The sequence below is a fragment of the Fundulus heteroclitus genome, chromosome 20 (genome assembly GCF_011125445.2).
Source record: "Fundulus heteroclitus isolate FHET01 chromosome 20, MU-UCD_Fhet_4.1, whole genome shotgun sequence".
Taxonomy (NCBI): Eukaryota; Metazoa; Chordata; class Actinopteri; order Cyprinodontiformes; family Fundulidae; genus Fundulus; species Fundulus heteroclitus.
This window is the reverse complement of record NC_046380.1, coordinates 41348590-41372116: the sequence shown is the minus strand read 5'-3', so window position 1 is coordinate 41372116 and position 23527 is coordinate 41348590. Positions and strand designations below refer to the sequence as shown.

The 23527-nt window shown below is 40.1% G+C and overlaps 1 protein-coding gene across 1 annotated transcript in view; it reads left to right on the top strand.

Moving 5' to 3' along the window:
- The window catches only part of LOC105933956 (integrin alpha-5), a 91911-nt gene that overhangs the window by 33102 nt on the left and 35282 nt on the right, over positions 1–23527 (top strand). The window contains exons 4-18 of the mRNA XM_036151918.1: positions 623–746; positions 855–916; positions 3142–3187; positions 3315–3440; positions 4505–4549; positions 4709–4752; positions 4875–4931; positions 10264–10316; positions 10676–10884; positions 13101–13292; positions 13382–13427; positions 13975–14088; positions 16809–16864; positions 17385–17542; positions 20031–20168. Coding sequence (XP_036007811.1) covers positions 623–746; positions 855–916; positions 3142–3187; positions 3315–3440; positions 4505–4549; positions 4709–4752; positions 4875–4931; positions 10264–10316; positions 10676–10884; positions 13101–13292; positions 13382–13427; positions 13975–14088; positions 16809–16864; positions 17385–17542; positions 20031–20168 — 1470 coding nt within the window. The remainder of the gene's footprint in view (positions 1–622; positions 747–854; positions 917–3141; positions 3188–3314; positions 3441–4504; positions 4550–4708; positions 4753–4874; positions 4932–10263; positions 10317–10675; positions 10885–13100; positions 13293–13381; positions 13428–13974; positions 14089–16808; positions 16865–17384; positions 17543–20030; positions 20169–23527) is intronic.

Genomic DNA, 23527 nt, shown 5'->3' with positions numbered 1-23527 from the left:
CACTCCAGCATACAGGCTCCTCCAGAAAAGGACATGACTTTTCCGACACATCTTAGCTTAGAAGTAGGAATAACTCAGAGTTAGCCCAAACAACATCAGCTCTGTAGCAGGGTTGTTTCACAGAGTAGTTTGTTGTCATATTATGAGTCAGGGTAAAGGCTTCTGAGCTTTCTGAAACGGAAAAGCCAGGGTATGCAGGAATTCACCCCAGAAATTACTCTGGATATCCACTAACCCAGCTTTCTGAAATGAGGCCCTGAATGAACCAAATCTGGAGTCAAACTGGACTTTTTTTTTTTTTTTACCCCAATTCATTCAATTCAATGTTCAGTATGTGATGCAGCTTGGTAATTGACCTTCCATTGTGGAGGAAGAGGCACCGATTACCTCCAAATTGTCCCAAGAAATGAGTTTTTGCTAATAAGGACATTTTTATCCCATACATTATTCATTTTACCTCATGTATTTTTTGGGTCTGGAAGTGTAACAGGGTTTTCGCTTGCTGTTAGAAATGCCAGGTTTGCCAATTTTCTTAACCCCTTACTTTTATTTTTTGGTTTTATAAAAAAAAAACTTTCTTCTGCTTCAACTTTTTTTTAATCAACTGACATCTTGTTTCCAGGCGTGTGCTCCCAGGTATTACTGGAGGACAGAACACGACACACCCTTTTCTGATATCACAGGAACCTGCTACCTCTCTGTTGACAGTCTCAAAACCTTTGTGGAGTATGCCCCATGCAGAACAGGTTAGCAGCTGGATTGATAGCCCTACATGTACCACCACACCAGAGTTAGCTGTATAGTGCAAAGGTAAAATAACAGTTTTTGCAATGTGTTGTTGTCCCACACTGCAGAAAGACACGGCCCTGCTGGACAGGGCTACTGTCAGGGTGGATTCAGTGCTGACTTCACCAAGGTAAGTGAATTCTGTGCTGGACTATGTATCTTTTGTTGTTGCTCTGCTTCTGCTCGGCGTTTCTGCTCCGTCTGAAAATAAGACTTCATAGATATAGAGTGCCTTGCAAAAGTAGTCATATTGTTTTTATTGGGATTTACTGTGGTACACAAGCACAAAGTAGTACATCATTGTGAAGTGGAAGGAAAATGATACATGGGTTTCAGCTGTTTTAACCAAAACAAAAAAATCTGAAAACATTTTACACACATTGGTATTCAGGCCTTTCGACTCAATGTTTTGTGGGAAGATGTTTTTATGTCTTGACAGCTGCAAGTTTTTAAGGGTACGTGTCTACCAGCTTTTCACATTTAGAGATGGAGTTTTTTTTCCTAGTGTTTGAAAAACAGCTCAGTTAGTCAGATTGGATAGAGACCGTTCTGTGAGCAGATAGTCTAAATCTTGCTATAGAATCTCAGTTGAATGTAGGTCTAGACTTTGACTGGGCCATTTGAACACATAAATATGGTTTGATTTAAACCATGTCATCGTAGCTCTAGCTTTATTTTTAGGGCTGTTGTCCTGCTGTAAGGGGAACAATAACCCTGGTTTCATATCTTTTCACACTGAATGCGAACAAAGAAATTTGAGCGAGTGATTTACATGTTATCCCTATGTAAAGGCGCAATGAGAAGCAAATTAACAGTTGCCGATGCGGATGTGTTTCAAGTGATGCGAATACCATGGATTTGATGAGTAAAGCGAAACGAAACTGCAAGCGGCGTGGTGGACGCTCGACTAGAGTGAAGCATATTTTTGCTCGAGTTCAACAATCTGAACTTTTCTGATAATTTGTGTCACATTAACGGTCCTCCCCGTCCATTTATCTATTTCTTTAAACATTTTTTTATATGGTACATATTAAGACAGTACAGTTAGGCTATATTACTGTTGAGCAATGATTCATTAGATAGAGCGGCTATAGTTTGTGACCAGTTTTGTCAATCTTTAATGTTCCCTGGTACTATTTGCAGATATCAGAAGGTCATATTAGACTTAAAGATTTATTTTGAAAAACCAAACATGTCATCAAACATTACACAACTGTTTAGGATAAATATTGTAGACTAAAATCTTCAAGCATTACAAGAGAACAGAACAAAATGGACAGATACAAATAAAACAGGAACTGAAAACTTAGTGCTCTGCAGCTCTCTTTTTTATAGCTCTTTTAAATAGTTTATTGTAGTAGGGCATAAACTACTGCATTTGTGACATCTGTGTCACGGTAGAGAAAGCCAACTCTATCTGCTCCAGCCCCATGATTGGTCCATCAAGTAGCGACTTTTATTATCATTGGCTCCTCATCTTATCTGTGTGTTGAAGATCTATATCCACCCCCTCTCATATGTCTATTGGAAAAATATTTTAAAGATATATTTTGCTATCAAAACATAGTTGAGTACTCACCTGTTTTTTGTACCTGGATTATTGAGATGCATCAGGGGATGTATTGTTTTATCGCTCGGCTCTAGCTGCCGCTATTTGTTTAACATTGGAGTCCCTTCTTCTTTATGTGTGCAGTGTTAGTTTTCTACACATGCATTCCTCTCCAGCTTTGCATGTTTGCAAGATGAGACTAAAATCAATTCATAGGTTCAGTTTGGACCTTCTTCCACATGTCTTGAAGACCCTTTGTGGCTGCTAATGGGCCTGCTTCTGGCTGCTCCTCTGATTGATGCTCATCTTGCCCTGTGCATGTCAACTGCAATTCCTCCATGTCTCGGCAGATTTACAGAGTTTAGGGGGTTTTATAACCTGCCTGCTGTGTTCTTTGCTCTTCATGAATCTTTTTATTTGCTAATGTTATCCAACAAACCTTCACAAAAGAGCTGGCTTTAGTCTCAGATTAGATGCACACAGCTGAGTTAATTTGTATATGTTGCTAACAATATATTGGATTTAATCTTTGGAGGCAGAGTAAAAGATGCTTAATGCAAATGGTGGCCACATCTTTCTGATTTGTATGCCCCACCATGCGATTCTCCATCATATTAAATCCCGATTAAATACATTGAAGATTGCAATTGTAATATTAGAGAATGTGGAACATTTCAAGGTGCGTGACATTTTTACAAGGCACTGTAGACATATTCTTGCAGACTTTGTTTGGAACTCATGAGGAAATTGGAGCTGCATTAATTCCCCTGCTCTGCTACTGTTGTGTGTGTCTGTGTGTGTTACAGGACGGGAAGGTTATTCTTGGAGGACCTGGTAGCTTTTACTGGCAAGGTGAGCTGAGAGGAGTGTGAAGCAGCATGGAAGCCCTTTATTTCCCATTAAAGTAAAACAGAAAATCCCCAAGAAATTTCCTTCAGTAGCCAAAGTTAAAAAGGTAAAGGTTCTTTCCTTTCTGTAGGTCAGCTGATTTCAGCCACCACGGAGGAGATCGTTAAGGCATACTACCCCTCCTACTTCCTGCTTTCGGTCGCCGGGCAGATTCAGACCCAGCAGGTCCAGGGGAGCTATGATGACAGTTACATGGGTAAGAAAGTACATGTGAATAAAACCAGGCACCAACAAACATTTTAAGTTAACTTTCTCTGGTTTCTCTGCACCAGAGAAAACCTTCAGGTCTTCTTTGACCTTTTGACCTATCCCTCTGAGGCCTCCATCTGGACCAAACTGATCCAAATCCAACATGCATATTTTCTCTGTCCTTTAAGCATTCTTTCTCGGTGCATTCTTTCCATAATGGATAGAGACCACTAAGACTGCACCGTCATGCAACAGTCAACTTCATCACCCCCAAAATGCATTTCAAATATTTGCTGCTAGACCTTTCCTCCTGTTCTGTTAGAAGCATGCGCATAACTCATGACATCCCTCGAGATACTTTATGTCACAATCTAGAGGGAAGGTTTTTCACTAGACACACTCACACAGAGATCCTCTGCTCTTATTATTAATACAGCTTGTTGAACTCTCTGCTAGTACTCTGCACAGCAGCAATGTCCTGTGATTTTCTGTTGTTATGAACAATGCGCATGCTGGGAGGTTAGAGGTGGAAATTCAAACTTTGCTAATTAATATATGTTAGCATATAGAGTCATAATTGTGATGTCTTTGACCTTATTGAAAAGAGTATAAAATATCTCATTTTCATATTTTCATGTTCTAAAGCTTACGTTAGGTCTTATTACCCTGTTAAGATATGCATAATAGTTTTATCAGAGTCAGATTATCCAAATATGGAAGTGGACATTATCCTCTTAGCAAGATATAATAATAATATACAAAAGTATTATTACCCCTTGAACTATTTTATATTGCTGTGTCACTGGCATGGTTTTTAGATTTTTACTTTTAAAAGGTGAAGGTACTTATCCTAAATCTGTTCATGGGTGTTTTGGAATATTATTGATTACTTTGTGCTTCTAGAGGAAAAATAAACACTTATTCAGTGCTTCCACAACTTCCGGCTATAATTATGATCATTCCAAAAACCTCATTGTCTTAATGCCTCTCCACCTACTTGCATTTCTCAACCCCCCCCCCCCCCCCCCCCCCCCCCCCCCCCCCCGATTCCACTCTCCACCTCTCCTGCAGGTTACTCTGTGGCCAGTGGCGAGTTCAGTGGGGACAGTGAGGAAGGTGAGGGTCATATTTACTGTACAGAGAGCCAGAGAGCGTGAGCGAGCACAGAGTGCTGCTCAGTCACAACACACATGTTTATGTTGTAGCGGAAGGGGGATTATTAAGTCTTTCAGGAAGCAGGAGCACATGAGGAATAATTGCCTTTTCTGTTTGCAGATTTCATCGCAGGAGTTCCAAAAGGACTCATGCTGTATGGTTTAGTAAGGACTTTCCTCGTTACTGTTTTGTAGATTTTTAAAGTTGCAGTTTACAAAATCTGAAAGTGACAAATTGCTGTTTTTCTCCTTTATAAACATAGCCATCCATGTCTTTTTTGTTATAGGTGTCCATTTTAAGTGGGAAGGATCTGAAGTCTGTACTGAACCTGACCGGGGACCAGGTATGGGCTCATCTGCACCAAACTCAGCATTTAAATTTAGCAAAAGGAAGGTTGAATGAGGAATTTGCCCTGTAGTGAAGGGGCCTGTATGAGAGTCAAAGGTCCAGCTTACAGTAAGCATCGTTCAAAGTTTGTAAAAGCCCTGAATTAAAGCCATAAACACAAGGCAGGAAGATGGTGTCGATGTCGTCCCTATGTCCTTTCAGCATGTGCTTTTTAAATTGGAAGCCATACATAGAGGCAGTGTTGCTGAGGCAGGTTTGGCTGTTCAACCACATCTCTGAAAATAACACTCAGGGATGAATCATTTCGGAGAGGAAAATATCACTGGCTGCATTTAGCAGCAGCACAAAGTTACCCATTCATCCTCTGCCTTTATGATGGAAAGTTCCTACTGCTGACCTATGGCGTGAGGTGGTTTTTAGATTATGTGCAGAAGTTTTCATATGCGTTGTACCATTTTTTTTCTTCCATTGATAGCGTCACCATTAATAACAGGACTGCAACATACAGAACCTTGAAAATGTATTTATACCCCTTGAGCTGTTTTACCCTTACAGACACATACATCAACACATTTCATTGGGATTTAATGTGACAGACCACCACAAAGTAGAACATTATGTGAATTGGAAGTAAAAGGATGTATGGTTTTCAAAATATCCTAAAAATAAACCCTTAATAGTGTGGAGTGCAATTGTTTTTACCCCTATTTACCCTTTCATCCAGTGTACTTCCTTCAGAAGTAAGTTAATAAAACAAAAATGTGGAATTTTGGTTGAAGGTTAAAGCAGGGTTGGTTTGTTAAACAAGCCTTGAATATCTCATGGAGTCCTGTTGAATTCATCACCAGAAAATAGAAAGAGCTTGTACATCTGCAAACTTAGGTAAAGAGAGCATTTGGTTAGACACAGCCAAGAGGCTAATGGTAGTTCTGGAGGAGCTGCAGATATTTAAAAAAAAAAAAAGTTCAGTTGGGACAATCTGTTAACAGAGCAACTAGTTAGCCACAGATCTGGCCTTTATGGAATAGTTTGTTAAAAGAAAGCTAAAGCTGTACATTTCCTAAGCGTTAATCTGCAAAACCCAAGCAAGAGAAACCAACTGACCCCCTGAACACACGATCCCCACAATGTTACTGTGGAGTTTTTTTTTCTTCCTCGGCAGAGATGGGAAGCTAAAGGGAAGAAGGATGGAGCTAATCTGAGGCAGAGGTTCGCCTTCCTGCAGGACAATGACCCTAAAGATATACAGCCTGAGCTCCAACAGAAGGATTTAAATCAAATCAGATTTATTTTGCTTCTTAATTATGCACAGCTCTGTGTTGCTCTGTGACTTACGGTAAAATCCCTAAAACACAAGGTTATGTGGTTAGAATGTGAGAAACATGAAAATGTAAAGTTGTATGAATCATTTTATAAGTCACTGGCTCTAGAGTAAACATTTAATGTTTGACCTCTTGATAATGTCAGCCTCAGGGTGAAAGGTGAATAAGCTGTCATTGAAAGTGATCCGTGAGAAACTCGTGGCTAACTGAAGCTTTGCTCTCTGTGGGGGAACGCTGGCGCTCTGTGGGTGCTTGGTCTGTGCTGTGCAAGTCAGCTGCATAAACACAACTATAGTGCCTTTGTGCTGCAAGCCCTAGTTAGGCTAATAAACTGAACCAGCCTTTTGATTTTTTAAATGTCAACTTATAAATTGTTCTTGAGGAACCAAAGTGCAGACTCATGCTGCACCTTTTGTGCATCCAGACTGTCAAACGTCCTGCTTACGTTTGGCATCATCATGTTCTGGCCCACTGCTTTAAGCAAGTGTTCACACCTGCCAATAAAACAATATCTTTCCTTTTTGTTATGAAATCGGGACATTGTGTTAAACGTAAATAAAAATCAGAATACAATGATTTACAAATCCTTTTGAACGCATATTCAATTGCATAGCCTGCGAAGACAAGATATATAATGTTCAAACTGATAAACTTTATTGTCTTTTTTTTTTACACTTATGTTATTCATTGTTAATATTATCATTATTACTTATTGTTATTTTTGTTACTCACTTATGTTGAATTTGATGCCCCGCTGTGTGATCAACTGGGTGAGCAAATTGTCTTAAAGTTTAGGAACAATGTTTCTCAATATGGAATTAAAAGGAATTTGGGGATTTCATCATCCACAGTCCGTAATATCATCAAAAGATTCAGAGAATCTGGAGAAAACTATGCATGTAAGCGGCAAGGCCGTAAATCTACATTGGATGCCCGTGACCTTCGATCCCTGCATTAAAAACCAACATAATATAATAATAATAATAATAACTTTACTTTTAAAGTGCTTTCAAACAAAGTGCTGAACAGTAGGTGGTAACAATAGTAAAACAAGGAATAAAACAATACAATTTAAAAACCGGTGAAAACAAAAAGGAAACACCAAATATTAAACAACGTAACTTTAGGCTTTAAACTAAGCCGCATAAGATAAAGTGAAAAAAACCTCTACAGAACATGTCTGCCGAATGTCTAGACTCTAGAGGACGATTGTTCCACAAATATGGGGCATGAAAGGAAAAAGCACATCCCCTACAGTTTTCCTAGCGTTAGGAAAAGGCTAAAGGGTATCCCCATTATTTTACTGAGTGTAGTTGAGACTTTCAGCTGCCAATTTTACCAGATTCAGCTAGCTACTTATGTGCTACGCTAGTATTTGCCCTTGTTAGCCTCTTCGTATTTCTTTTCATACTCAGCTGGTGGGATGGTGACCGTTTATTTGATGTTGTGCTAAACGATGACTGACCTTTACAACTGAGTCAAAAGTTCATACTATTTTTAGCTGACTTCTAGTACCCACTGACAGCTGTTATTCTTGCATCTACGATTTTCAGCTACTGTGGGTGTTAGCTAAGTTTATAATACTCACTCTCCTCCATATGAAGGAGGAGAGTGACTCAACTCAATACAATTTTATTTATATAGCGCCAAGTTACAACACATGTCATCTCAAGGCACTTCAAGTCAAATTCAATCATATCATCCAGACAGATCGGTCAAACATTTCCTATCTAAGGAAACCCAGCAGATTACATCGATTCTTGACAAGCAGCATTCACTCCTCATGAAAGAGCGTACAGCCACAGTAGACAGTCGTCTGCATTGTCCATGGCTTTGCAGCAATCCCTCATACTGAACATGCATGCAGCGACAGTGGAGAGGAAAACTACCCTTTAACGGGAAATACAAACCTCCAGCAGAACCAGGCTCAGTGTGAACATTCAACTGCATCGACTGTCTGGGGGTTACAGAAGACAGAGCAGAAGCACACATTGATTCAGGAATCCTTTCTATGGTATATGGTAATAGCGGATGATCTGCCTCCCCTGGATGATGTCACAGTGAATAGAACACCAGACCAGGTGTACCTAATATAAAGAGAAAAATGACAGAGAGAACATACAATTAAATTTGAAATGACAACAAACATTGAAAATTGGGGAACAGTAGGAGAACTCAGCAGAGCGAGAAAAGAGACCCTGATGTCCTCCAGTAGCCTAAGCCTATAGCAGCATAACTATAGAGATAGCGCAGGGTAAACTAAGCCACTCTAACCATAAGCTTTGTCAAAAAGGAAAGTTTTAAGCCTAGTCTTAAAAGTAGAGACTGTGTCTGCCTCACGGACCAAAACTGGGAGTTGGTTCCACATGAGAGGAGCCTGATAGCTTAAGGTTCTGCCTCCCATTCTGGTTTTAGAGACTCTAGGAACCACCAGCAGACCTGCAGTCTGAGAGCGAAGTGCTCTGTTAGGAACATACGGGGTAATCAGATCTCTGATATATAATGGAGCTTAATTATTGAGGGCTTTATACGTGAGAAGAATAATTTTATATTCTATTCTTGATTTAACAGGAAGCCAATGAAGGGAAGCTAAAATTGGAGAAATATGATTCCTCTTGTTGATTCTCATCAGAACTCTAGCTGCAGCATTTTGGATCAGCTGAAGGCTTCAAACTGCATTTTGTGGACTTCCTGATAGTAAAGAATTACAGTAGTCCAACCTTGAAGTAGCAAATGCATGGACTAGTTTTCTATCAGCATCACTACTGGACAGAATATTAAAAAAAAAATGAAACCTGTTTAAACCTGGGATGAAACACAAACTCTGGTAAGGCACTGTGTAGTTGTATGAATAGACAGGTTTCCTACACAGTCTTGAACAAAATGGGATTTACCTTTCTCATTTACAGGTGTAACCAAACTATACAAGGCTAAAAACTTAGGAAGACAGGGCATTTCATTCTGTGGCTCTAAGGTTCATAGTTTTCCTTTCAGACTTTATATTGCTGGCTCCATGGACAATTATGGACAAGTGGACAACATTTTTGTTCTATCGCTTTTACATTATGATTTAACTGTGAATCTTTTCATTCGGTTTATATCGTAATTTTATTTTATTGTTGCAGTAGAGCACTGGGAGGAACATTTTATAAATAAACCCCCTACTTATTAATGAAAAACTAGTTTTACTGAAATCACAGTTTAATGACATAATTTATCTTAGATTAACCACATCACAAGTTTGAGTTTAACATTTAGACCATTAATATTTATTTATTTTGGTTTACAGATTACATATTTACTAGGCCTGGTATATATTCCAGCGAACAAAGCTTCAAAACTATTTCATTATTTCAGACAAAGTAAAGAATCAAGGATCACAGATATTGCTTTGAAGAACCTGTATTTTTTCCAACTATAACAAGTCTAGTGGTATAAGATCTACAAAGGAGAAGTTTGAGTTTGGAAAGGTTTGAAAGTTTCAAAAAGGAAGACATGTAACAACCCTACATACAGGAACGGTGCAAAATTTAACCTGGTTTCAACTGGCTTGTGTTTGGCTGTTTTCTATATGAATCCAATTAAATCTTGAGTTTGTTTCTCTTAAGACAGGATCTGACTTTTCATTAAATCCTTTCATAGCCGGACATATCCGGGATAACACAATCTGTAATAGTTTTTTATTTGTTTGAATTGAACACAAATAAGTAGAGTTGGAGGCAGTATTCTAGCTGAGTTTAGACTAATTTTGGTCTGCCAGCCCCCCAACATCTCGTGTTACTTCAATCTTACAGCAGCTCAAACTCTGAGCTTCCATGGAAAGGGAGAAAAAACACTCTGGGGGATTGTGGGATCGAGAGATTTGGAGCAAATCTTCTGGAGTGGTAGTGGTGGAGGGTACAGGAGATGAAAGGGACAGGCAAAAGAAAATGAAAGAAAAGAGCGGGATCTGTGCACCGTGGTGTGATTACAGGCTAACTCAGTCCTGTTTGAAATGTATTCCAGATGGGGTCCTACTTCGGCTACGCGGTGGCGGCCACTGACATCAACAACGACGGGTAAGTGAAGGGAGGCACAGTGACACAGATGATGGCAGAAAATAGAGGGAGGTAAAATGGTTGAACCAAGAGCAGAAGGAGAATATGCAAAACCAGCAGCTAAATGTGTGTGAGGATTTCACTGAAGCAGTGTGACTTTTTGAACACCTCCCATGCTTGTGCAGTCACCCTTGGGCATTCTGGCAGGCTGGGAAACCTTCTTCCTCCTGTATTTTTTGTTCCTTGTGAAATTCTTGAGCTGTTTTTTGCGTTCTTGAGCTGTGGGGCAGTTATAAACTGCAACGATATTCACTCTTTTCTAAGGCTTCCAACTCTCTGTATCTTGATTATTGAAGTTCTCCTTTCCATCCTGTTGACAGTTCGGATGACCTGGTTGTTGGTGCTCCAACATTCATGCGCCCGGGGTTCAACGGACGACTGGAGGAGCTGGGGAAGGTGTACGTGTACCTCCAGAAGGGCCCGCTGCATCTAGAGCCGGCTCAAACCCATCTCCTAGGCTCACATGTTTTTGGTCGATTTGGCACCTCTCTGGCTTCTTTGGGTGATCTCAACCAGGATGGCTTCAACGGTACATCTGCACCTATTTTTTCTCTCCCATCAAGGCTTTTAGTCTGTTTAAAATTAACTCTAGTATGTTTCCTCCTTGATGAACAAAGCAATTGCACTAAGCTGCCGAACAAAATACCAAGTATACCAAGTCCACATTCTCCAAATGGCCTTTGTACCACTCCAGATGAGCACTGGAGCGGTGCTTTTATTTTGTGAATGTGATCTGACCTTGATCCGACACAGCTACAGGTAACTGGTGGCAGCTTGAGTCAAACGCCTTCCTGTAGCCGAGGTTGCGTTGCATTGTGGGATGCGGTAGAGTAATGAAACTAATAAACAAAAGCTGTGCGTCTTTTCAGAATGCATAAATCCCTATTCAGCTTTCAAGATATATTCTCTAAATCCATCCTTATACTTCTCAGACAGTTTTACACGGAATAGTACCGATAAATAAACTATTGATATGATCAAATTAATTCAAATAATGCATTTTCCTCTAGCTCTGAACACAGCGCCTGCTTGCTGAATTTCCATTTGGTACTCCTACCCCAGACACCCCTGACCAATAGATCAGTTTGTGCTCGCGTGGTTAGTAGCAACAGGTTGTCATTAGCATGGAGTTTTCTCTGGGTGATAGACCATCAGGAAGCAGTGTGTGATTTGTTAAATGAAAGGAAAATGATACATGGGTTTCTTTTTTACCACTTATATTTGGGACTTTTTAATCTGATACCTCTAAATAAATCCAGTGCAGTGTATTGACTTCAAAAGTCACCTGTTTAGTAAATAGAGTCCCCATGTTCATATTTCATATATATTCATATACATTTCTTAGGGAACATTAGTGAACAAATCAACATCCCAGAGACCAGGGAATTCACTCAACAGGCCAATTGTTGAGGTGTTTAAAATGGGGTTAGGGTATAGAACAATTTCCCAAGGTTTTATATGGAGCTCTGTTTAATCCATTATCTGAAAATGGAGAGAGTATGGCACGGCTGCATACGCACCAAGAAAGGGACATCTACCTAAAGCGACAGGCCGTGGAGCAGATTAATGAGGATAGAAGCAATTAAGAGGCGCTTGCCAACTCTGGAGAGTGTTGTTCAACAGGATAGCTGGATGTCAAGCTCCCCACAAATCTGGCCTTTAATGGAAAAGTGGGAAGAAGGGAGTACGGTTCTATTTTATGTGTACCACAAGCTGTTAAAGGGACACAGTGAACATGTGTTAAGGAAAACAAAGTCTTCGCATGACCATGAGAACAGCGTTCCCCAGTGAAACGTGGTGTTGGCAGCGTCATGCTGTGAAGATGTTTTTCTTCAGCAAACACAGGGAACCCAGTCAGAGTTTGGAAGATGGATGGAGTTAAATAATGGGCAGTCCTAGAAGAGCATTTGTTAGGCAATGGGCTAGAGTTTCACCTTCTAGCAGGATAAAGACTTTAATCATACAGCCACAGCTGCAGCAGAATGCTTAAATAACATTCATGTTATTTGAAGGGCCAACAGCCTGTGCAAATTCTCAGTTATCCGGTTCATCTCAACAGCCAATGGGCTTAAATCGGTGGCAACTGGACTTTTGCTCAGTTTATTGTGAAAATGTTTCCACACCTCTCCAGGAGTCTTTGTCAATTCTGGTGGCACGGACTTGAGCAACCTGTAGTTGGTGCACTGCTGTTTTTAAGGACATGGAGGCTCATCCTCCTAGGCGCATTCTAAGTTCTAAGTCAGGTGAAAATCAATGACTGCCCTGGGTTGTTAGAAGCTATTGCTTGGTGTGAGGGGAGTACTTGCTGATAGAATCTCTTTGGAATGAATTGGAGGACCGAGCTGTAAACACTGGCGAGTTGGTAATGCAATCCTCCCTCTCTGTTTAGTTTGCTCTTGAAGTCCAGGAGCAAAGGATAATTCTGGTGGCTCTTAAGAAATTGACAAAGACTCCTGGATAGGTGTTGAAACATTTTCAGAAAAACTGAACAAAAGTCCTGTTGCCTCTGATTTAAGGCTGTTTGCTAAATGGCCTGAAGTCAAACCCTAGACTTCAGGCCATTGGTATGAATCAATGGTATGAATCAGGGCAAAATATAATTACTGATATTAACACTCTATTCACTCTGGATCTCCTGTCCTATGAGAAACTGCTGTGCTTGATAGCTCTCCACTTTTATAATCACAGCTAAAATACACACAGTAGGAGCTTTTATGCTGTTCTTTTGTCACCAAATGAAATCAGACATGGCTATCGGCTGTCCCTACGGAGGAGACCACCAGCAGGGCTTGGTTTTCATCCATAACGGTCACACTGGAGGACTGAAGGATGTGCCTACTCAGGTTCTTTCTGGCCAATGGGCTACAAGCTCATTCCCTGCCAGTTTTGGTTTTGCTCTGCGAGGCAACAGGGACATTGATCAGAACGGGTACCCAGGTATGACAGAGTGATATCCATTATTTTACCTCTTTTATCTCTTTGGCCTCATCTTTGATGCCCATATTTAACTAACTTTCCCATTGCAGATCTGATTGTTGGTGCTTTTGGCCTTGATAAGGCTGTGCTATACAGGTATGATTACCCACTTTCCATATTTTAGTGAATGTCTTCAACAGATTTTGTCACATTACAATGACAAACTTAAATGTGTTTTAGGATTTATTGTAATAGACCAACACAACGAATTTTGTACCTGTCAAGTGTCCAGTATGTGGTTTTCTGATTTCTTACCAATCATTGCTGCAAAAGGTAGCGCTAGGGCCAAATGATTCAATTTTGGTCTCATCTGATTAGATCATCTTCTTCCACGTGTTTAATGAGTCTCAACATAGTTGTGGGAAACTGCTAACATGTGGAGGTGGATGTTATTTATCAGAACAAAGGGAGCTGAGTGAAAAATGGTCATAACACTTTTTTTTGGATTTTTCTTTGTAAAGCAGCTAAGAAACCATGTTTGTCTTTCCTTCTAAACTGGGCTCTACTGGTCTGTTACAAAAAACCCAGTAAAATACAGATGTTTGTGGTTGTAATCTGACAGAATGTGGAAAAGTTGAAGCGATGTGAATACTTTTGCACAGGAATATCATGCCTTTGCTTCCTAATCTCTGTGTCCAATTAGAGCGCGGCCAATAGTGAGAGCCAGTGCTTCACTCACAGTGCAGCCAACCATGTTCAACCAGGAGGAGAAGACTTGCTCGCTGATCAAAGAAGGGAAAAACATCTCGGTTTCCTGGTATGGACTCCGCCTATTCAAGCTCATTTATGTATGGTCCCAACATATAGATGTTTGGATGGAAACCTTTTAAATTTAACAGCACCTTCAGAGTTTTTTGACACATGCTTTGAGCAGCGCAGGCGGAAAGGTTAACCCTTCCACAGTTTCAGTTTTAACTGTAACTGTGGAAAATCTTTAGGTTTGGTGTGTGACATCAACCAAATTGGCTGTGGTCTTAATGTCAGCCTTTTAAAGCAAATTCAAGGAAGTGTTGTTTTTGGCGCTTCTTGTCTTTTTTTGGTTGCCCTGGTAACAAGAAGGCAACAAAGGAAGAAAAGCGCTGGAATAGCTGGAAGTTGGTTAGAGCAGGAAATAGTGGGCAGAGAATAAAGTCCAGTTTTGCTGTTACTGTATGAGCCCAACATAAATTGTTAGCTTTTTAAATGTTAACAATGATTCACACCTCTTCACATTTATTAACCCATACAATGTTGTCAAAACATATTTACACCCATACAGATTTACCCCGATTTTTTTTTTTTTTTTTTTTGTCTGCCTTAAAAGTTTGAGATCATGAAACAAACCTTAATATCAGACAAAGACAACCTGAGTAAATACAAAAAGCAGTCTTATAGTGATCATTGCATTTTTAGGGGATAAATCTATCCAAACTAATCTGGCACTATGTGAAACAGTAACTCCCCCTGTTAAACAAGAATTGACTCTAATTTACCAAATTTGTTTGCTTCTGTTCTCTCAGACTACCAGAGGCCACATTGCTGCCTGACTTGTTAGTTAGTAACCTTGTAAAGCTGCAGTAGGGAGTCATGAAAGAATTGTGATAATTTGAATAAGCACAACTTCCAGGTCCCTACCCCTTGCTCTCTGCTATAGACCTCCCCCCACAGCGGAGTCTGCCGTGCTTCTCCAGTGTTTACCTGTCTTTATTTTCTGAGCAGGTGTCACTCCAGAAGTTAGGAGTTTTCCTGTAAAGCAGGTTGTTTCTCCACCAGCTGCAGCCCACCAGCAATCTTGAACTCGAATGACAGTAGCAGCTCTGTCCAGGGGAGAGGGTGTGAACAGCGGGTACACAAGAGTGACTGACACTGCTAAAAAACAATCAGAGCCAGGCATTCCCCCTGGCACTGATTGGTTGTTTCGGACAGGAAGTGGCGTATTTCTGCAGATGGCAGTAGGACCACTGGGAGGAGCCAGAGGAGCTTGTTTTCACAGATTATCTATTTCATATTTTACTGTTAGGACAAAGGGACAGTTTTAACAAATATGTAAAAACTACATTTATGAAAAGCACAGATGTCCCAATCTAATAAAGGTCATGAATAAATGAGCAACAATGTCCGGGACATCCATCACTTTGGAAAGGGTTAAAAAGTCATTCATAAAGGCCCTCCAATATGTCTGAATAAAAACAACATGCTGGCGATGATATGTAAAACCAATTATTAGATTGAAGGGATAATTACTTTTCTCACCTTATGCCAGGGGGGTCAGCATAGTTGCTTTACCTTTAATAAATGAAATCATCATCTGGAAACTGCTTTCTGTATTTACTCAGGGTATCTTTGTGTGACACCAACATTTGTTTGTTGATCTGATATGTTTAAGTGTGACAAGAAAGCAAAATCAGAAGAAATATTTAAGGGGGTAAACAGTTTTTCACATCTCTTTATGTTTTAACTGATTATTTCTACTGATTATTTGGGATCATGTCTATTCATTCATTTGTCCATGAATGCATGGATGGATGGATGGATGGAGTTAGGGATGGATAAATGAATAAATAGCCAGATAAACATTTGATGGCTAGGCAAATAAATGAATGGATGGATGATAATCGGTGCACAACCTGTAACAGATCAGCAGTGATGATGCAAGAGTAAGTTATGTTTCCTGCCACTGAGTCGTCAAACCTCGCTGTATTTCCTCTGTAGCTCAACCGATTACTTGTTGCAACACTGCTGTCAAAACAGGGAAGCAAGGTTATAAATTTGCCTCAACTTTTTTCTGCTTCTGACACACATGAACAATATTAAGATAAGAGCTTTTCTGAAACTTAGGCCAGTCTGGATAACAATTCCAGATCATTGGCAATTTAAGATCCTTCATCTAAAATACATGTCACTTCCCCAAGACAATCACATTACCTACAACTCCAACTTTCTCAAGGAGAAACCTAAGCATAAAGGGATGTGGTAGAGTTGTGTCATTTTGTGATTGCACTAGGATTAATCAGAATCAGAATCAGACATACTTTAATAATCCCAGAGGGAAATTGCTGTTTCAGTACAACCGGTATCATAAACATCACAAACATTTCAGGGGGAGACGATTTACTGAGGCCTTGCTGCCAAGGGCACTTACACGGTGCCCACAGGGCGCTGCCGTTACTCTGTGAAAAAAATGGGGCCACAAACAAAAGGAAGGTGGGAAGGAAAAAAACATATCACATACTTTATCCTATTACAGGATACAGTTTGAGATATCAAAAAAACCTCTTGCACAAAAGACACATATACACATATAGCAGAAGGATATCATAGGAGATTTGTCGTGTGTATGTTCATCTGTATTTGTGAGCATCAGTTATGTCTGTCTGTTTGGGTGAAAGTGTTAATATTTCCGTGAACGCTCTCCAGAGGCCATCACTGCAAATAACTGCAAATAACTCAGAGCCATGAAATGAAGCGTTTATTCTCAGATCTCTGTTCTGCCTGCAGTGTGAGCACCAGGTTCTGCCTGGAGGCTGATGGGAGGCACCTCCCCTCTCATTTAGGTAAGGCATGCTTACACATACAGTGGTTCACACGCACGCACGCATGCACGCACGCACACACACACACACACACACATGGTCCCCATTACCTTGCTTTTGTTGTGCAGCCACAAGTATGCTGGACCTCTCTGCGGTCAATTTGGTAGTAAGGATCAGGATGAAAGAACAGTTGTGTAAATACAGCGTAACGTTTAGAGAAGTGTGTGCTTATTCAAAGTACAGTGTTCTCTATTGTCTTTGCTGTCTCCAAAGTTTTTAATGGTCTGTGACAATGCTCTATGTCTCTCTTTGCTCTATAGAAAGATAAAAGAGAAAAGCCAGGCTTTCAAGCTATAATAATGATTACGTCTGTGCCTGTGTGTGTTTACCTTCAGTGATAGTGTTTGTCCTGACAAATGGGTGTTTGCTTAGCTATGCATATCATGACATGCATTTCTGTGTGCAAAAAGAACAGTAAGATGTGCTGATAATGAACTTTTTTCTTGCTATGCGTATTTCCACAACTGTGTGCACTTTGAAGACTTTGTGGTGGAGGTGCAACTGGACAACGCAAAGCCGAACCAAAAGGAGTCTGTCAGGAGGACATTGTTCCTGGAGAGCCAGCAGTCCACCCTGGTGATGACCTTAAACCTCACAATCGGTGAACGGGTCTGCCATGAAGCCAAGATCTACCTGCGGGTCAGTCTTGAAACTGTGTTCGTCCCTAAAGAACACGAATAATCAGACAGGTCAATTTTCATTGTGATCATAGCTAGTTTTCATGTAGGTACCTCAGAAAATACATCAACCAGATCAACCCTTATAACCTGTCTTTTTGGGTGATTTCTTTACAGCTGATTCTATGGCGGTGCCAGTGAGCACAGCAGACAGGCTTCAATCACAATCCCATAGCCGATATTTGATTTCCCTCTTTTGGAAAGCTTTGACGTACCGAAACGATTTTAGTTTTATACTATTAACACCAGAGAAAAAAGTGTGACTGAGTTAACCATTTTATATTAGCAATTAGTATGGTCAGTCTTGCTAGCAGTACTAAAACAAATAGTGTCCATATTTCCCTACTAGTGAACATAAATCAAGAATGTGGTTGTCAGCATGATCTGATTGAGCATATTTTGTATTCACCGATTAGAAAAATATAATATTTCTGACTTTTCGTTAGCGGCTGGTTGCTAGCCAGGGCTGGTCAAACTGCTACTTGTGTAATTCCAGTCACGTCCAAGTTTCTCGTTTCATCTTTGAAACACACTTTCAATATCTGTCGTACATAATTATTTCTAACTGTAACAACCCCAGAGTTCTGTTTAAAACCATAGATACTGTCAATGCTCTCAAGTTTGTTGGTTTGGACGCCTACATTGAAACCTGTGAAAGTTTCCTCCACTTTTTCACTGATAAAATTATGTCAACTACAGCTTTTAGCCTTCCTATGATCCTTCTATTATGTTGCACTATTCAACTATTTTTGATCAGTTTAAGTCAGTGTCCTCTTTTTTAAAGGACACAGTTAGTCATATGAGGCCCACCTCGCTTGTTTGAAGAGGTACTTACTACCATTGGACCAAGTGTACTTCAGATCATTAACAGTAGTCTTTTCTCTGGTACAGTACTGAGGTCTTTCAGGCATGCATTTTTCTTAAAACATAGGCCTTGACCCTTAGGTTAGGGGTTGGGTTAGCGGTTAGCTTAGCGGTTAGCCATTCATTGTAGCTCCACCGCTATCACTGTAGACTTTGAACATGGCTGAGAGTCGCATAAAACGTGCTGCGTTCATGTTTATGAGAAGAAGAGGAAGGCCTCAGTAGAAAGTAATAAGACCAGAGTGGATTTGGGACATCTGACCACATCACTAAGTCCTTTCATAATAGTTTCTTGTTGGTAAACATTCCACAGTAAACCATCGGTTGTATCATAATAAAGTTGAAGCATATTTAACAGTAAAATCAGATAGTTTTGACCTGTGGATACTGTGGCACTTAGTGTGCAGAGTTTGCCAAGTTTCTGCAGAATCAGTAGCTACACTTACGAAGTTCATCTGGCCTTTGGATTAATTTTGGGGGAAAGCTTAGAGAGCTTTATAAAATGGGTTTCAATATCAAAGCCTTACTTTAGCAAGTCCAATGCATGTAATTGGATGCAATGATCTATGACCCTAGAGCAGTGGAAATGTTTTTTTTTCTGGTGTAATGAGTCATGCTTCTCCGTCTAGCAATTTGATGGACAGGTCTGGGTTGGCAGATGCCAAGAGAGCTGTACTAAGTTTGGTGAAGACAAATTATGGTTTGGGACCTTTTTTCAGAAGCTGGGCTCGGCACAATTGTTCCAGTGAAAGAAACCTTATAGGAATGGTTTGGAGATGGCCCATTCCTGTTCCAACATGAATGTGCACCATTACATAAAGCAATGTCCTTAAAGCCCTGGTTGAGCATGTTTGATTTGGAAGAATTTTAATGGCTTCCTTAATCCTTAATTCAGCCCGAAAGAACACCTACTGGGTGAATTAGAGGGGAGACTGGGAGCTTGGCCTCCTTGTCCAACGTAAGATGTGCTTCTGGCAGAGAGGTCAAAATCTATGATAAACACTCTCGTAGACCTTGTGGAAAGGCTCCACAGAAGAGTTGAAGCTTCTCTAGCACCAAATTGTGGGCCAACTTCATAAAAAGCCCTATGGATTAAGAATAGAAGATCATTCAAGCTCTAGGCAATTTAATGCAAGTTGACATATCTAAATGGGATGAGGGATTCCACAGTAACAGAGAAGTAAATTAACCTATGAACAATAAAACCTGTTAAAGAGGTATAAAAAGATCAGAACACTGTGGCAAATATTTTTGAGATAAAAAGAAAAACTAATTGAAAAATGACCCAGAAATAAAAATTGAAACAAGGAAAAATAAACTAAAGGGAATGAAGAAATGACAACAAGAACTAAAAATGAAGTGATACATCAAATAATGAGGATCATGGTTGATGGATAAAGGACAGAGTAAGATACAATACACATATTAGTTTATGCCTCATTGCTCCCGTTAATCATTGTTGCTTCCTTTCACTTGTTGTTGTCTGTATTTATTTTCCATTATGGCAGATTTGGTACTCCATAACCACATATATACTCACTTTTTTGTTGCACATTTTGATTGTGTCTCTTATCTGTCTGCTCCAGGCTGAGGAGGAGTTTCGGGATAAACTCTCTCCCATTGACGTCAGTCTGAACTTCAGTCTGGATCCTCAGGCGGCACCGGATAAACACGGCCTCAGTCCCATCCTGAATTACCAGACAGAGCAACGTGTCGAGCAGAAGGTAGGATCATTATGTATATCCAAAATCTGAAATTATTGCCTATTCTTCTTAGCAAAATAGCTAAAGCTCAGTCAGATTTGCTACAGATTTTTAATTGCTTTAAGGTCTGGGCTTTAAGCCCAGCCAGATTTATAGGGGAGCTTTTTTAAACATACAGAATTAAGTCTTCCCACAGATACTCAATAGGTTTTAGGTCTGTACTTTAACAAGGCCATTCTACCGCATGGATGTGCTTTGATCTAAGCCCTTCCATTGCATCTCTGGTTGTATGTTTCTGGTGGTAAATGGACCACCGTTTCAGTCAAGTCTTAACTCCCAGGATTAGCTTGTATTTAGCACCAACTCTTACCAACACCTCTGTTTCTGCCAAAAAAAATAGCATAACGTCTTTAAAGTGTTAAACGCAGGATTGTTTGATTTTTCATTGCAGATTGACACACACAGGAACAAAGTGTGCGTAAACATTAAACAAGGGCAAACATAGTAGACAGACACATTCACTAACCTCAAAGTGTACTGAGGAGCTTTAAGAACACTTACTGTAACTTTATTTCTTCTGGCTCATGCTGCTGGGAGTTATACAAATGATCTGCTGAAGAAGAAAGTGGCCACAAACAGATTGTCAACTTGAACAACTACATTGCTGCAGGCCTGATTATGAGCTCCTGTAGAGACTGACTCACTGAGCTCAACAAAGTTTCTCGGTGGACAAAACCAGAGCTATTGTTAAGAAGTAACTCCTATTTCTATTTAAACTGCTGTTGCTTCCACCGCAAGTAAAAGTCGCTCAAATCGCATTTTCGGCACCTACGTGACCCTTATTGGATTTGTTTGTGAAAGGCTGCACAGCACATATCAAAGTTTTTCAAATCAGACCAAGAACACATTTATATGTAGTCATAAATCAGATGTGTGTGTGATGTTTGCCAAAGCTACCTGTCTTAATAGTCATGTTGCATTTCATCCAAACTTTTTCCCATCTTGCATAGGACTGACTCGCCATGTTGTACTGGAGGAGACATAAAGAGCAAACATAAAATGGGGAGCAAATAAGCGCAGCAGGTGAATGCTGCTCTGTTTAAATAATAATTTCCTGTGCACACTATTGTTCAGGGTTAAACTTTTCAGCTGCGTCTCTTTATCTACATACTGTAGAGCATACCTGTGTATTAAGCTCATACAGACGTGCTACGTGCTCGTCCTTACAGTCGCCTCCTTAATAATACAAGTCTTTGCACAACAGTGTTTATGAATATTAAAAGTCACGCTGTTGATGGAGCTAGTCATAACTTCATACACTCCGATTGCACATTGACTGTAGAATTGAGACTTACACGCTGACAGGTGAATTATCCATGTTCGCTTGCTTAAATTCAGCATGTTGCGTGCGACGTCTTCTGCTCATCTTCAGAGCTGTACGCTGTTCACACTGGAGTCTGATGTCAGTCGCATTACAATATAAAGCTAACATCCACTAGATTAGATCCACTAATACAAAAACTATAACAACAACAATAATAATACAATTGGATTTTGGAATGAAATATTGCAACTAGACTAGGATAGCACTGAAATAACTTGCTGCTCAGCAGAGTGGGTTTCAGTGACTTTTTAGACATTAGGACAAAAAGCATCAATTGCTTGAACATTTACTTGCCAGCCCTTTTTCATTTGTTCGTTTTACCAGTGATGGAGGCTTTCTATTTACAAAGGTCAGTTTGGTCCGGCATTCTTCCAGCTCTTTGTGAGATTTAAACCTCTGAGGTTAGAAAGTGTGAGGAGTTAGAAAGTGTGTCGGAATATTACATGACCACAGTAAAGCTGGAGACCACACCACTTATACGGCCATACGTCTTGCGATTTAAGACCTAAACAGATGGTCACCGCAAGAGCACAGCAGATGACGTAATGGATGTTCTGGTATGCAACAAACGTAGAGCTACGTACACTTTGACTCGCTCTCCACACACCAGCAGATCACCCAGTGTTACTGTTTAACACGGGAAATGTAGGTACACAGGAAAAATGGAGGTTGGGATTTCAAAAGGGATCAAATGTAAGGCTATTATACAGTGTACGCAGTGGTTAGATGATGATCCCTTAAGAGCTGCTTGTTGCACCCCTGAGGTCTCATTGGTGATGTTCGCATGTTTTATATATGCAGAAATGGAAGGCTTATGTTGGCCTCGTGGGTCATGGCTCTGCAAAAACACAGAGGAAGCTCAGACAGCTCAGTTTGGGTGGGGCGCTGCTCTTTTCTTGCACATATGCCTGTGGTTTATTTGTGCACGGTCCTCTCTTCCACCAGGAGATAGCTAGAGACTGAAAGTGAGCAAATTTAAGAGAGCGTTTCAAGGTGAAGCAAGTAAGGGATAGGATGTTAAAGGTGTGCATCAGCCGTTGTCTCTTGACTTAAATAAGTTTAAAATTCAAGAAATGTCACCTTCTTCTTTCAGCTTAAATGTTAGAAATTAACAGACTTTACATGTTATCTTGCTGCTTGATGTGTACAGTGTCCTTGAATACTCTGAAAGGCGATCTTAAAGAAAATTAATTATGATTATTATTATTATCATACATTGACGATCCCACCACCCAATGAAATGTAGTGAAAAATCTGTTATTATAAGGTTGGAAATAATCAGGAAGCTGAAAGATTTAGAAGTCTGAAAATCTGTGCTAGTCGTTGCATGTAAGCTGAGGCAGAAATATTTCAGAACTCTTTCAATGAGCGACTTTCCTTAGATACATCTGTTCACCTGTTGATTTGCAAAGATACTAGTACCCCACATTACAGCCATAACCTTCAATGTGTTTGATCGGGATTTTAATCCAAATCCAATTTATTTATAAAGCACATTTAAAAAACAGCAGATTGTATACCAAAGTGCTGTACATATCAATAACACAAATAATAAAAATAAAATAAAACAGACATAAAAACAAAGTACACAGCTGAGTGTTGATGGAAAAACAAACAACTCAAGCTGTGTTGAAGGCCAAGGAAAAAAAGGTGATGCTTTAAAAATTATTTAAATGAAGATAGTGAAGGTGCCTGCCTAACATACAGCGGTAACCCTCTCCACAACACAGCTGCAACCACAAACGCCCCATCACCTCTGAGCTTCAGCCTCCACCTTGGGACAGCCAGGAGCAGCTGATCAGCTGACTTTAGAGACCGTAGAGGATGATTTTAGGTGATCGCCCAACTCAAAGTAGTGCATAACTGTGAGGTATAGGAAAAGGACACATCAGGTTAACATTAAAAAAAAAGACAGAGTTGTGTGCATTTGTATTAAACTGCCTTTACTCTGATCCCTACATAAGCCCCATTAACCAATCACCTTCACAAGACACCT